At 42.2% G+C, this 15574-nt stretch overlaps 2 protein-coding genes across 2 annotated transcripts in view; one reads left to right on the top strand and one right to left on the bottom strand.

The window, feature by feature from the left end:
• The window catches only part of HSPH1 (heat shock protein family H (Hsp110) member 1), a 28742-nt gene extending 24079 nt beyond the window's left edge, over positions 1-4663 (bottom strand). The window contains exons 1-2 of the mRNA XM_043992071.1: positions 4422-4663; positions 1640-1697 (exon numbers count right to left, since the gene is read on the bottom strand). Coding sequence (XP_043848006.1) covers positions 1640-1697; positions 4422-4528 — 165 coding nt within the window. The 5' untranslated portion in view covers positions 4529-4663. The remainder of the gene's footprint in view (positions 1-1639; positions 1698-4421) is intronic.
• Positions 4664-5123: 460 nt separating this feature from the next.
• On the top strand, positions 5124-12419 carry LOC122746462. Its single transcript, XM_043992072.1, has 2 exons — positions 5124-5235; positions 11059-12419. The coding sequence occupies exon 2, from the start codon at positions 11429-11431 to the stop codon at positions 12401-12403; it is 975 nt and encodes a 324-aa protein (XP_043848007.1). The 5' UTR covers positions 5124-5235; positions 11059-11428; the 3' UTR covers positions 12404-12419.
• The last annotated feature ends 3155 nt before the right edge of the window (positions 12420-15574 follow it).

Raw genomic sequence — 15574 nt, 5'->3', positions numbered from 1 at the left:
AGTCTTGTAGGATTCCAAATCAAAGTGATCTCTTTTAAGTAGGGGGCCTTCTGTATCAAGTCCCTCCCTCACCAATCAGTCACAGCACTAGAGCGAAAATTAGGATGTTAAGTTGAGAGAATAGCTTTCCCTCTCTATTTGGGGCTGACTATAATAAAGTTCAAGCAAAATAAAGCTTCAGACTTATCTGTTCTCAAACCTAACAGTACCATGTGAAATATTCCTAAGTGATAAACAAAGTTGCTATTTATATATCTTCCTTTAAAACTGACCCCGAACTGACCCATAACTATTTTCCTCATCTCCTCCTGAATGAAGATGGGACCAGAAACAAAAGACTGGGACAATGTGCCAAGTATCATTCCCTTCTCAATTTCATGTGCTGTACAGACCACCAAGGGCTTGGGTATTAGTTTTTAATCAAGATGCTTTCAAAAAACATCTTGTCAATATTCTCCTATAAAAACTCTTTGCATCAGATGGCAAAGATTATTAATGGGCCAGGTATGGCCCTGGAGTCAACTTTCCTTGCCATGACTAAACAGGGATGTCTTGGACTGTCTTAAATAGCAATATCCCCCAAGGTTACAAAGGAATTTCGCTCTATATACAGAGCTTGCTCTACCTATTATCTATTTGTTTTTTTCTGACTTCATGTCTCTCCCTTGCTCTTCATTTTGTTGGATCTTCACTTGAGCCAAAAGAGACCTAAGGTTCAACCTCCTCATTACATAAGTTAGAAAACTGGGGCCCAGAGGCTAAATGACATAAAATTGAGCACTATTAAAAATGAAACAAGAAATTGGAAATACTAGATGAACATAAAAATGTTAAAAATTACAGTAGGTTAATAAAAAAAATTTTTTTAAAGGGGGGGGCAGCTAGGTGGTGCAGTCGATAAAGCACTGGCCATGGCCATTTGAACGGAGTTCAAATCCGGCCTCAGACACTTACTAGCTGTGTGGCCCTGGGCAAGTCACTTAACCCCCATTGCCCTGCTGCTGCCTCCCCCACCCCCCAAAACCCACAGTAGGTGCATGGTATCTCATTCAATAAAACAAAAAGGTCAAGAATTGATGTAATGTCCTATGATAGCTCCAAATCCCTGTCCTCGGTAAAGGAGGGCACTGGAAGTCTAAGACACATAAGGCTTGATTGTATCTCCTTGGTACCCGTGCCCTGTGTTGGTATAAACTAACTTGGAAACTTCTGTCCTATGAAATAAAGTCTCGACTTTACTTGTTATGTCAGAATGGAAACCAATTAAACCCATTTAAGATCCTGTCCCCTTCTATAAAACCCTCTCCAGGTTGACCCAGATGTTCTTGATATCAAAATAAGTGGACAGAGCACACAACGCCTCAGCTGACTTCCTTACCTTCCTCCTCCTTCTTGGCATAAGGACACTGTGTCTGAGGTTCTAGGGATGTTCCCAAACATCCTTCATTGCCCTTGACTGTCTGATGTTAGGCCTTGTGATAAGGGGCCAATAAAGGCCTGTAGCTTTCAGCATTCACTGGCATATCTTACACATACATTTATTAATTATTTATAGACAATTCAGATTAATAATTTTTCTATTTGCTCTGTTCATTTCCTTAATAAGCGATTAGAACTGTTCCTTCCCAAAAGGACATACCTGATTTTTAGCTGCAACTCCAATTGTTCTGTTTTTTGATCCAAATGATATTACTGATCTAAGGAAAAAATATAAGCCACATTTAAAACAATATAAAGGAACATTAACAGGCAATTTGCAAGGCACTAAGGATAATCATCTAGCTGTAACCTTGGCTTCAAGTGAAGCCACAGAAACAATGAGCTCCAGGGAGGAATGACCAAGTCATGCTTGCCAGCCTATTTTAATAATGCCTTTATATGGTATCATGTTAGAAGACAGACAGGTTTAGAGAAAATGCCACAACTATGTGCTCTGTAAGGGCAATTCTCTGGGTCTTTAGAGCACAAATAAAATAATTCTGAAGGGTAAGGTTACTGATGCCAAGCATTTAGGAATATCACTTAGCAGCAATATCAAATACCATCTTTACCATGGGAAATATCACTAGGTGATAACTTATTTAAATACCTTCCTCTAAAATTTTTTTTCAGATTTTCCTCATCTCCTTCTGAATGAAAATGGGGCGGGGGCTGGGGGGGGTGCAGCTAGATGGCCCAGTGGGTAAAGCAGTGGCCCTGGATTCAGGACACTTACTAGCTGCGTGACCCTGGGCAAGTCACTTAACCCTCATTGCCCCAGAAAAGGAAGCAAGGAAATGGAACAGGAAAGAAGGCTAGGACAATGTATTGAGGGTCATTCCCTTCTCCATTTTATGTGCTGTGGACCACCAGGGGCTGGAATATTAGTCTTTAACCTACAGTTGACATCAACAACACTTCCATTATTTTCACCCTCTATTACTACTACTACCAATCTTTCATATTCATACCAATCATCTTTCATGTTCTCTTGTGGCACTTATGTATACAGAAGGATCAGCAAATTTTCTTTGTAGTTCAAAATACAAGCAAGTGGTATCTGAGTACCACTGAAATTAACATACCTAATGAAGGTTAAAAGGGACCTATATACAGACTTTACTGTCACTGAAAATAAAACACCACACACAGTAAAGACCCCAAAAAGGGGAACACATTTCATTAAAGTCAACATAGTTTATAAAGAAAAAAAAATAGATTCCTAGACTAAATACTTGAAGGATGGAGAATGGCAATGCGAATGGCCTTAGAAGTGAAACCAGAAGTTGTGAGACGATGGAAAAACACCAGTAGAGCAGCAGGTACTACAGAGCTTCCTGCCCTGGGTACAAGCCAAGATAATTTATATATCTCAGTTCTAAAATTCTACAATTTTAGGCCCAAAGTTAAAAAGTAGTTTCACAAATGTAGGATTACATGTATTTACTCATTTAACTTTTTTAAAAGTGGGGAAGGGGAGACATCTAATGCAAGTAACTAAATACATTTTCTTAACTTCACATTAGACAAACACTCCAGATTTCCCTACTGCTTTAATTTGGGAGGATATTTAAGTAAGACCTTATTTTAATTTAATTCACTAGGAAATCGTTTATTACTGACGGGTTTTTTTTTGTCCCTACTCCAATTAAAAAAAAAAAAAGGTTTCTTTGAGAAGGAAAAAGGGGTGGTGGTGGTCTGGGGGGAGGGGGGGCGGCTGGCAGACCGACCCTAGTGGAGAATGTCTATTAGAGGCGTGCCTGGCCCTAGCAATGATAAATAAGCATCTTCAAACTTCATGCCTAGAATAATCGTCTGCCTCCTCACAGGTATCTAGTTTTATATGAATCTGCACAAGATGGTGGCTATACCTGAGGGACCAGAACAAGGACTGCCTTTCAGCCGCCCCCGTGCTCCGGGAGTCCCTATGTAGGACAACGTGCTGGACACAATTTCGTTAATTCGCCAATGGCGGGAGCCTTTCAAGCTACCCCATCGCTAAGTGCGTGGGGGGGGGGGGTTCCTAGCATCTCCCCTGACAACTAGCACAAGGCTCCTCACCTTCACCGCATGGCTTCAGAGGCTCTGGGCCATGGGCAAACCACCCTGCATTGTTCCTTCTGCACCCTGTACCGGGGGTCTGCCTCCCCTCGGCCCAACTTTCCCAGCCCCGCAAACATCCTAGGGCCGCAGCCGAGAGCACCTCCCCCGCCGCAGCCCCTCCGGCAGGTTCGCAGGCGGTCACCCCCCGAAGCGGCCCCGCGCGCCAGGAGGGGGCGTCTGTGAGGGGCGGGCCCCTCCCGCCCGCACCCCGGGAGCACGGGCAGATCTGGAAGCTTCCAAGACGGAGGAGCGCGCGGCCGCGGTAGGACGCTGCTGCTCCGCGGAGCGGCGCTAAGATCCACGCTCTGGCTGCCGGGGCGAAGGGAAGGGGGCAGGGCGGGCGGGCTGGAGGCGGCTCCGGAGAAAGCAAAAGCCGGGTGGGGGGAAAGCGTGGGCGGACGCCCGAAGCACCTCCATGGGAGCCGGCTAAAGAGACCGAGGCAGAGGCTGGGGCTTTGTCGCAGTCGGATCCCCCCAAAGTTAATGAACAAACGGAAAACGAATGAATGAAAGCTGCTACCCACCCAGCACCACCCCCATTCCCTTCCCAGGAGGAGAATGCTAAGGATGAGCCTTCCCTCAGAAATCCCAGTGCGCCCCCCGTATTCAAGAGTGGGTCACGCCCACTCTTCCCAGTCCCAAACTTAAGACCCCGGGGTTCAGAAAAGGGAGATGGGGGGGATCCGCGTGGAAAAGGGAGAAGCCCCGCTCACCTGGTTTCCTCTCCCCGGCCCCTTCCCCTTCTCCATGCTTTCTCCTGGGGCCCCTCGCCCCCAAAAGCCGCTTTTTTTTTCACCCCCGCACCAGTCGCGGCTGCCCTGGGGCGCGCACACACTTACGGGGTGCACCGGTCGCTAAATTCGTTGGCTATGGTCTCGATTCCCCCGGCCCGTGCCACTGCGATGTAGCAGCTCTGGGAGCCCACGTCCAGCCCCACCACCGACATGGCTGTAGCTGAGGTTGATGCTTTTCCCTTCTACTCCCCACGAGCCGCTTCCCGCTGGGTCCCCCCCGAGCGCTGCTGCTGCTGCTGGACTGCTGCTGCTGCTGCTGATACCGCCGCCGCTGCCGCTGCTGCCACCGCCGTCTCGCGCCTGCTCAGCTTGGAAATGCTCTGACAGCACCGACTCAGGGCGCCGGGCGGAGTGGGGGGGAGGGAGGGAGAAAGACAGACGTGCCCCCTGCAGCTTGCCCGCTCCGTCTGCTGGTCTAGCGCGCCCGGTCGGTCTCGCACACCTGCTCCTGCCTTCACTCCCAGGTCGCAGCGTACGCTCCAAGCTTCCGGCCCAAACAGAAGGGAAATCCAGCCTCCTCAGCTTTATGTAGATCCCTGATGAGAACTTTCCAGAATCTGCGGCATTTACTCCCCGGCGCCTCCGCCGGCTCTCCCCAACCCCTCCCCTTACCACGTGCCACTTCCGCTTCCGTCTTCTCGAGCCTTCTCGAAAGATTCTAGCCAATAGGAGGCTGTCCCTTCCTCCCAACTTAGGGCCGTTGCCATGGCCGCGGAGAAGTCGCCCATTTGCCATAGGCCTCGGACACAAAAGCCTGACCCGCCCTCTGTCCCTCCCCCCCTTCCCGTTCGCCTCCCTGACAGGAAGTAAGGGAAATGGCTTCCGACATGTAGGGCTCCGAAGCGGCTCCTCCTCCGAGGTGAGTCGTTCGCGCTTCGGAGAATCGGTCTTAACTCTGTAGTCAGACTAAAGATGGAAAATGAGCAGTTTAGGTCAGAAAATGCCACGGTGTTTGTTTCTTACAATTACGGACCCTAGGGATTCCATATAGTTAAACTATAGCTCTATGAACGCCTTACTGGGGTGTTGTTGTGGAGGGGGCCTGTGGGTGCGGTGGGAGGGAGGGGCTGAGGGGGCGGGGCAGAAGTAGGCCCACTTACCGACAGCTGGGGCCCGGATTTGAAGTGCTAGGTTACACCTGCCGTCCCTGACTCTAGTGCTCTGCCCAGGAAGGGGGAGGAAGCGGGGATAGATCTGGTCCCTTCCATTGCGGCCTTCTCTATTGTGCCTGCCGGTCCACTTGTCTTCAGCTTCTTCACCTTAGGCGTTCTTTTTCTCTTTGCTTTTTTTTTTTTTTGGCGGGGGGGGGGGGTGCTGAATTCCCTTAGTCATCTTGTTATATAGGTTTTTATTTTTAGAAAAGTAAGGAGTGAGCATAAGAATGCGTTACTGTTTTGTTTTTTTCTTCTGAAAGCCAATAAGATGCCTTTATCAGGTGCACCGTTAAAGGGTGTTGCTTTGGCAGCTGTTTTTTGTTTGTTTGCCCTCAATAAAGGCAAACTAAAGTCTGTCTCGGCTAAAACCGAGCTCTCAGCTACTTTATGACTTTGAAGATCAAACTACTTTCGTTTACTGTTGATGAAATAAATCCAACTCTGCCCCTCCAGTCTCGGAGGCAGCAGTGGATGGAGCCCTGGGCCCGGAGTCAGGAAGACCTCAGCTGCCATATGGCCTCAGGCACTTAGTAATTGTGTGACCCTGGACAAGTCGCTTAATTTATGTTTGCCCCAGTTTCTTTAACTGTTAAATTGGAATAATAGCAACTACCTCCCAGAAATGTTCTGAGGATCAAATGAGATAATGTTTGTAAATTCCTTAGTACAGTGCCTGACACATACTTGATAAACTTGATGAACTTGATAAATGTTTACCATCCCTCCTTCCTTCTTTTCTTCCCTCCTTTCTTCTTTCCCTTTTTTCCTTACCTCCCTCCTTTTTCCCCCTCTCTCCTTTTACCCTTCCTTTCTTCCTCCTCTTCTCTCCCTTCCCATTTTCTTCCTTTCTTTACCCCTTCTCTCTTCCCCTCCTTGTCTTTCCCTTTGCTGAAGATTACCCTTAAACTTGTACACTCGATCCCATTTCCTCCTATTTCTCTGCCTGATCGTCCCACTATTATTTTCTTCTTCTCCTTAATCTCTTCATAACTTCCTTCCCTTCCTTACAGGCACAATCCAACCACACTGGCTTACTTGCTATTGCTCACACGGGATCTTATATTGCCTCGACACTCACTAACTGTCCCTTGTACTTGGAATGCTTTTTTCTCACCTGTCCCTGGCTTCCTACATTTAATCTCTTGTTATTGCCCTTTACATTCTCTATTCTCTAGTCGGGCTGTCCACTGCTCATACTGTCCTTCATCATCTCCATTTATTTATGTCATTCTCCATGCTTAGAATTAAATCTATTCTTTCTAAGCCTAGCTCATAGATTCATAGATTTAGAGCTCATGGACCTGTAGTGATCAGCTTGTCCAAACTTCTCACTTAGAATCACTCCCATAAAGTTTCCCTGACCACTTGTCTCACCTGAGAGTTCCCAGACCAACCAATTCAATCTATCAAGTGTGTGGCACTGTGTGAGGTGCTAGCAAAGACAAAATAAAAACCAAAATCCTCTCCTCAAAAAGCTTTTATTTTGGGCAGCTAGGTGGCACAGTGGATAAAGCACCAGCCCTGGAGTCAGGAGGACCTGAGTTCAAATCCAGCCTCAGACACTTGACACTAGCTGTGTGACCTTGAGCAAGTCACTTAACCCCCTCATTGCCCTGCAAAAAAAAAGAAGTTTTTATTTTACTGGGGGAAATTATTGCACAATAAGTTTTTGTTTGTTTTTTGGGGTTTTTTGGGGGGGGGGCAATGGGGGTTAAGTGACTTGCCCAAGGTCACACAGCTAGTAAGTGTCAAGTGTCTGAGGCCGGGTTTGAACTCAGGTACTCCTGAATCCAGGGCCGGTGCTTTATTCACTGCGCCACCTAGCTGCCCCTGCACAATACGTTTTTAATATAAAATAATCCAACTAAGTTCTATGCTAAAGTTATTTTAAAAATAATTTCCATAAACCAATCCCCAGCATAAGCCCAGGTCAGTCCTAATACGCTAGGTACAGTACTGGACCTATATACAGTCAGCAAAGGTTTTAAAATTTTGCTGGTATCCTTTTTCTTCTGATTTCAGGATGCTTATGCCTTTCATGGGGAAATCAGTAACAGTTCTGCCATGTGCCTAATGGCTCTGAAGTTATTTGTTTTCCGAGGATTAATTAGACTGCTTTGCAACTATAGTTTTCCAGTTCTTCTTTTTTTTTTTTCTGATGCACTTTTCTTTACTGATCCCATGATTTTATGGACTTGAATAAAGTTTGAAACACTGGCTTCCTCACATCAACAGTCATTCATTGCAGTATCTTTAAAGTTATGAAACTAGGCTCTTCAGGAACATAACTTTTGCACATTGTCTTGGAGTAATATCCATTCTTTAAAATCCCAAGAAAAGAGCAATGAAATATGTGTGTATGACACTAAATCCAGCATTCAATTGACAGAGAACTAACTGAAGGTTGGAAACCAGGTTAATTTGATTTCATTTGGTCAAGATCAGCCTAGTGTCAATAAAAGCACACACAGGGCCACTGCTGTTAGAGAATGAAATCATATCAGAATTGTTGTTTGTCCCATGTAATTTGCTCACCACAGTTTAAGTTTCTGTAGGATTGATCAATAGACATTTATTAAGCACATATGAATATATGCAGCATAAATGTAAAGTGAATAAATACAAAGTTAAATAAAAGGTAGTATGGGAGGAAGGGAACTATGAGTTAAAGGGATCAAGAAAGACTTTGTATACAAATGGTGCAAGAATTGTACCTTGAAGAAAGAAAAGGACTTTGAAGGGGAGTTAAGCATAATGAGATTACAAACCTGAACAATTGGAAAGATGGTAGTACCTTCAACAAAAATATAGAACTTTGAAAAGGAGAGTGTTTTGGGGGAAGGGTAATGAGTTCAGTTTTACACATGTTGAGTTTGAGATGTGTTCTGGGACATCCAGTTGAAAATGTCCAATAGGCATTTGATAATATGGGACTAAAGGTGTTCAAGGGAAACTGAGGCTGGATGTGGTATGTGGGTATGGATGTGCTAGTGTGCAGATGTGTACACACTTTTCATCTGTATGGAGATGATTGTTAAACCCATAAAATCTGATGAGATTACCAAAGAGAGTATGGGGGGAAAGAAAAGACAGCTTGGGAAAGAATTTTGGGGAACACTTACATTTAGGGGGTGTGATATAACTGAGGAGCAGTTAGATAGGTAGGAAGAGAATCAAGAGTGAGTAGTATCATGAAAATCCAAATGCAGCTGATGAGCAGGATGAGTACTGAGAAAAGAATTAGATTCTATAATTAAGGATCATTAGTAATTTTGGAAAGAGTAATTTTAGTTAAATGATGAGGTTGGAGACCAGAATTGTAAAGAGTTGAGGAGAAGTAAAGGCAGCAAGTGGAGACATCTTTTTCAAGGAGTTTACTTGAGAAGGTGATGGTAGAGTTTAATAAAGGGTTTTGCTTGGGTTTTTTTGTTTTAGGGTAGGGAAGGAACCAGTAGCTAGGTGGAGGTTGAAGATTTGAGAAGGCTGGGGGATGATTGAGATACAGTATAATGGGAAAGATAAAAAGGGGCAGAATCAAGTACATGCCAGGTTAGGCTAGGTAAGAAGAAAGGCCATCTCTTTGTCAAAGACTGGGGGTAAAGAAGGAGAGAGTGGGAGATGATGTCATGGTGTCTTGAGATAAAGAGAATGGGAGGAGCTCATGGCAGATGGTTGCAGTTTTCTCAGAAAAATAAGAGCTAAGATGCTCAGCTAAGAGATGAAGGAAGGAGTGGCTTAAGAAGGAAAGAGATTTGGAATACCTTCTGTAGAGATTGATATAGGGAATGGAAGAAATCAGTGCACTGCCTTGCTGCAGTGAGGGCCCAAGAGGCTAAATCGTGAATTTGTAACATGCCTAGTCAGCAGGGCTATGAGATTCCTAGCTGTGTGTTCATACAGTGTGTGTAGAAGCAGATGCAGATAGATAGATGTAGGGGTGAAAAAAAGGCCTAAGGTTTGGCAAGAGATGAGTGATGGTAGGACAAGAGGGCAAAGGACTGTGGGGCAAAGGACAGTGTAGAATTGAAATGACTAACAACTGGGTTGAGATTCGAGAGGGAGGAAAGTGAAGCCAGCAGGGATGATGGCCTGGAGAAGTACTGAAGGTGGTAAAGGGATTGGAGGTTTTGATCATATTTCTATGCATTGATTGCTTCAGCTACAGTCAGCTTCAGGAGAAGCAATTAATGAACTTAGGTGGGTTGTGCCTAACATGTTGGAGAAGCATCTTCAAATCCTTCCAAATTTTTGAGACTGACTTGCATATAATTATGCTCAAGACTACCTTCCCACCCCTTCTTCTCCAGCAGGTACCACAAAATTATTCTACCTGATTCTGGAGACAGTGGGACCTAGGGTGAAAGAGAGGGAAGTGTGGACAAAGGCAGCCCCCAAGATATGGGAAGTACAGCAGCATGGGAAGGAAAGGTCAGATATGGTATAAGAGAGGATATGCAATTTGTATACAACAATTTTGAAGTATACACATGTGTGCTTCTTCAGACTATAAATTTCTGAGATCAGTCCAGTATTTTGAGTGCCTGGTGGAGTTACAGAAGTATGTAGTATTGTACGTGTAAGAAGTGGTTTTTTTTTTTATATTCTGTATAGATAAAATTATTGGTGCTCAAATATTCTTAACACATAGTGTCTGTCCTGACCTCTTGGAACATTTGATTGCTACAATAAATTAAATTCTTTTGCTAGCCTTTCAGAAGTAATATAAAACATTGTGAATCTATTTAGTATACTGTTTTGGCATGTGGCTACATTTTTAGAGACTAATGCAGGGGTATACTTTAATAATTAAGTGGCTTTATATCTTATTGGGTCTATATGCCATTAGTTCAGATCACAGTCTAGACATGCTTAATTCTGTATGTGACTTCCCCCCAAACCTTAGGATTCATAGTCTCCCCAAAGTCCTAGTAGTATTTGTCCAGATCTTTTTTCCTTTGGGTATCTGTGTTATGTTGACTCTCTTAAAAAATTTCTTGTGCTTATTACCAAGCACTTGCTTCTTACATAACACATTTACTGGATGGTATCTTTTATGCCACGTACATTTATTCCTGTATGCATTTGGGAAATACTGTAAATGACCCCAAGCTGCCCTCTGAAACAGTCTGTTTATGTGGAGGGAACAAAGAATGACTGTTTGACAATTGATTATCTTAATTTTCAATCATTCAGCAACAGTAAACATTTATTAGGCACCTACTATCTTCCAGGCACTATACTAAGCTCTTAATCTTGAGAGAAACCAATTTGGGGGCTTGGCAGGTCACAGCTAAACATGCATATTTATGTGGCTGGTAAATGCATGGCACATCTGGCATTCAAGCTTTCCCCTGTCCTCCCTTATATTTTAACTGTTAAAACACTGTGTGGACCTTGTATGTACTAGTTACTATATCACTAGCACACTATATCACTAGTTGTAGGAAAATAATTGAAGCCATAAAGATCAAAGAAGCCTATCTTATTTTTAAACACTTATCTTTTTTTTAATTGCTTTTATTTCACAGGAACCTCCGAACATCAATGATTCTGTCCATACCTGAACAAGAAAACACTTTAAAAAACATCCCAGAGAAGTGTTCATTCAGCTTTTGCTTGAAGTTCTTAAATCAGAAGGAACCGACAGCTAGATCATAATGAATATGTGTTTGAATAATGCAGAATTCCTTTAGTGTGGATTCTAAAAAGATACCAGGTTACATTTAATGTAAGCAAAAATTCAATTAATGTGATATGTGGGAGCTAGGCAAGGTTATTAAAAAGCCACTAAATCATCAGTCTGTACTTGCCTATCATTGAACGTGGATGTGATGTGCCATTGCATACCATGTTATCAACAGATGTGTGTTAATTTTTTTAAAAAGAGCCTGTAATAAAATGGAGGAAAGGAAGAACACTTCAGGTGGTAATGTTGCCAACACAAAAAAGAAGAGACTTGTTATTACATTAGAACAAAAATTTGATGTAATTGAACGACATGAACGTGGTCATAGTAACTCTAAAATAGGAAGAGATATAGGAATGCCTGAATCTACAGTACGGAATATTATAAAACATGCAGGTGAAATTAAAAAAAAAGGCAAAGTTGCATCAACCTTTTGTGGTTTGCAAACAACTACAAGAAATAGAAGTATTACAATGATAGAAATGGAGCGTCTGTTAGCTGTATGGATTGAAGATTGCAATAAAAAATGCATTCCTCTTACCAGAGCAGCCATTCAGACAAAAGCTTCAAGTTTATTTAAGGCAGTAAAAGAAAATGGAAATGAAGTGGATAGTGAAGAAACTTTTGCTGCAAGCGTTGGTTGGTTTAATCGCTTTAAAAATCGACTTCAATTGCATAATGCTAAAATTACCAGAGAGGCAGCCAGTGTAGAGAAGGATATCCCGGTGTGGAAACACATTTTGCCACACTCTGCAAATAATAATTTTGAGGGTTTCCCCCCTCAAAAACAGACTGTTATAGAAGAAATAACAAACATTGGAAAAAAGCTTGGTTTTGATGAACTAGAAAATGGCGATGTCCAAGAATTGCTTATTTCACACTCAGAGGAATTGCTTGATAATGATCTTCATTTAGAACAACAAAAAGTGTTTGAAGAAGCCAACTATGATGCCAAAGAATCAGATAATGTGCAGATGAAGGAGTTCACTCTCAAGGAATTGGAAGATATCTTTCGAGCTGTAGAAGTCATGAAGCAAAAAATTATGAATGCTGATCCTAACGTCAGTCGAAGCATACAGATTCGACAAGATGTGGATAAAGCTCTCTGTACCTACCAACATATGTATGAGGATTTAAAGAAAAAGACAGTTCAGCCTACTCTGCTAAAATATATTAAACAAGAATAAAGATGTTTTTGTTGTATCATCATTGTAAGCTTTTTTTTTAGATACAGTAGTCATTTTTAAATTTTGCTTTATTCCTTTATAATAAACTCAAATCAAAAATATTTTTTCTTATTCTTTGCTGTTATATTAGGTTAACAAGAATATTAAAAATGTATTTTTATAAATTTCATTGCACATTTCCATTGGTCTAGAACTAATTAGCATATTTTACATATGATTATAACATCAAATAGCATGAAGTTAGACAATTTTACCGCTTTACAGAATGTCATTATTGGAACCTAGTTGTACCTCTTGAATGTCCAAGAATCTGAGGTGAACCTTGAAAGAACTTGGTGAATCAGAGGTAGAAGTAAGGAGGTTATGAAGGACTACTTGTGTAAAGATATGAATATGGGTTTTATGTAACAGTAGGACAGCTGAGCTAGAGCATAGAGTTCATAAAAGGGGGCAAAAGTAAGTTTGGAAATGGAGGTTGGAGCTAAGCCATAGATAGTTTTAAATGTTAGATTGAGAAGTCTATGTTTTATCCTAGAAATAATAAGATGCTGAAGATTTTTGAGCAGGCAAGTGTCATAGACCTAACACTTTAGTGTCCTTTTGTGTATTTTCCAGGATGTATATCCCCTCTTCTTTTACCACTTTGTTCACCCTGCTCCGAGGTTCTGTACTAGGTCCTCTGCCTTTTCTTGGTAACCTAGTTGACTCCCATGGATTTAACCATCATTTCAATGTCCTTTGTAACATGTGGCATTCAGAACTGAAAACAGTTCTCCAGAATTGATCTGGCCAGAACAAATACAGCAAGATGATCACTCCCCCTATTAACCCCACACCCAGCCTTGTATATACTAAGCCTCTCTAAATCACTAGCTATATCTCCTTTAATTTCTATTTATGAAGTAGCTCTTTTTTTGAAACTAAGCATAAAACCTTACATTTATCTTTGTTTGATTTCATGTTATTAGATTGAAACTAATATTTTAGTCCAAGATCTTTTTGCATCTTGGGTTTTGAACTTTTATGTTGTCTACATATTTAATAATCAAGATCACCCTTTTATCCAAGTCATTGGTAAAAATAAACAGAAAAAAACCCCACTAAGCAGCATAGAGTCAAGACAGACCCTGGGACCTTGCATTAGAGATTTCCCTCCAAGGTGATAAATAGCTATTAATACAATGTACTTTTGATTTGGCACTTCAATCAGTACCTACTCTAGATTAATGAATCATTTGGCTGTCATTTCTACAAGTATTGCAGGAAAAACTTGTTCAGAAATTTGTTAAAATGAAAGCAAACTATATAGCTTTCCCTTGGTTCATTAGTTTAATATCTCTGTCAAAATAAAGAGTCTACCATGACCTGTTTTTGATGAAGCCATTCTGCCTCTAGTGATCATTGCTCCTTTTTCCTAGATGCAGCAAGAGATATTCCAACACCCCAACTTGAGGAGGACGTTGAAATTGCTCACCACCAATACTCTGTACAGGAGAAAACCCCATAGCAATGGATAGGAAAGAGCCTAAACAATCCACAAGTCTTAAAAGCAATTGGTCTCGTTATAAAAGGTGAAGGACAAGAAGGCAGACAAAATCTGGCAATAAGTCTAGCCCACAAGTAGAAAAATAAGCTATGAGGTTTGGGGTTTTTTTAAGGTGGGTAGGATACCATGTGGTGATATATACTCGTAATCTCTGCTGCTAGAGGCTGTCTAATGAATCACCCTGCAGCAGGGCTTTAAGTCAATTGTCTTCACCAATTGTCTTTATTTTAAGCCAAAATCTTCACTGATGTGGTGAGCCCCAGGGCCTATATTGCCTAAGGAGGGGGCAAACAAACCCAGGTCAGAAAAAGCAGATTCAGATTTCCATACTGATGGCTATTTGGATTGGGCCTGTTAGTGACCATAAAACTTCCTGGCTGGGTGAGATGAGGACACAGGGTTGGGGTGGGAATGAATCAAACTATAAAAGAATGCCAGTACTTGGAGTAAGTCAGAATAAATACTATACACTAATGGAAAGCAATCTAGAAACCCTCCCAAAAAAAGACCATAAATTCTATGGGACACCCAGAAATAATGGAGTAATAGCAAGAACCTCCAGAATGGTCTAAGAAATAACCCAGATAAGAGAAGAACCTAGTGCAAAAGCCATCAGTCTTAGAGAAATAATAAGACATAAGAAACAGTTGCTGATTGAATGCACAAGAAAGTCTAGATTGCACATTGTGTTGACTCACCATGTTTTTAAATTGAGATCAAATTCACTAGTCTGTATCGTTTGAAGATAGCACTTTAATTCCCTTTTTAAAAATCAGGACAGTTAGTCCTATAGTACTTTTCCTGATCTCCACAGATTTGGAACAATCACCCAGCAGTGGTTTCTCTCAGTTCTTTCAGTACCTAAAATGTAATTCAGTTGGGCCTCCTGGCCTGAAGTTGCCTGGATCAGCTGGGTGCTCCATTAGTCTCTCTTCTTAGCTTCAATTTTAACTCCCTATTTGCTGTCTCCCAGACTAAGATTGTTTTCCTTGGCAGGGAAAACCAAAGAAAATAAAAACTGAGCAGTCCTGCCTTCATTCTCCTGTTGTCATCGTATCCCTTTGTAAGGGCCTAAAATTCTAGCTGTGATGTCTAAAATCTAATGAGTGGTCATCTTAAATTAGAAGCTTTAGGGGGCAGCTAGGTGGTACAGTGGATAGAGCACCAGCCCTGGAGTCAGGAGGACCTGAGTTCAGATCTGACCTCAGACACTTAACACTTACTAGCTGTGTGACCCTGGGCAAGTCACTTAACCCCAATGGCCTCAACAAAAAAAAGGGAAAAAAAATCTTTAAAAAAACCCACACTAAATTAGAAGCTTTAGCCAGAGTTTAGACTTGTATATATTTATTAAAATGCATCAGAAGTTGGTGAGGAGAGAGAGGTAAAAATCTAACTATCTCTAAGAGTGCCCCGAATCTCACCCACCAAAGCTGAGGCCAGGAACGGAAAGGGCCTCGCCTGAGCGGCTTCTCCCAGAACCTCTTTTGAGACAGGAAACAGGGCTATACACACACACACACACACACACACACACACACACACACACACACACACACACACCTCCAAGATAATTGGCTGGTAACTTTGATTGACACAACTAACAGGTGGTAACCTCCGGATGC

Source organism: Dromiciops gliroides, chromosome 3 (genome assembly GCF_019393635.1).
Source record: "Dromiciops gliroides isolate mDroGli1 chromosome 3, mDroGli1.pri, whole genome shotgun sequence".
NCBI classification, from domain to species: Eukaryota; Metazoa; Chordata; class Mammalia; order Microbiotheria; family Microbiotheriidae; genus Dromiciops; species Dromiciops gliroides.
This window is presented reverse-complemented; position numbering and strand designations above follow the sequence as displayed.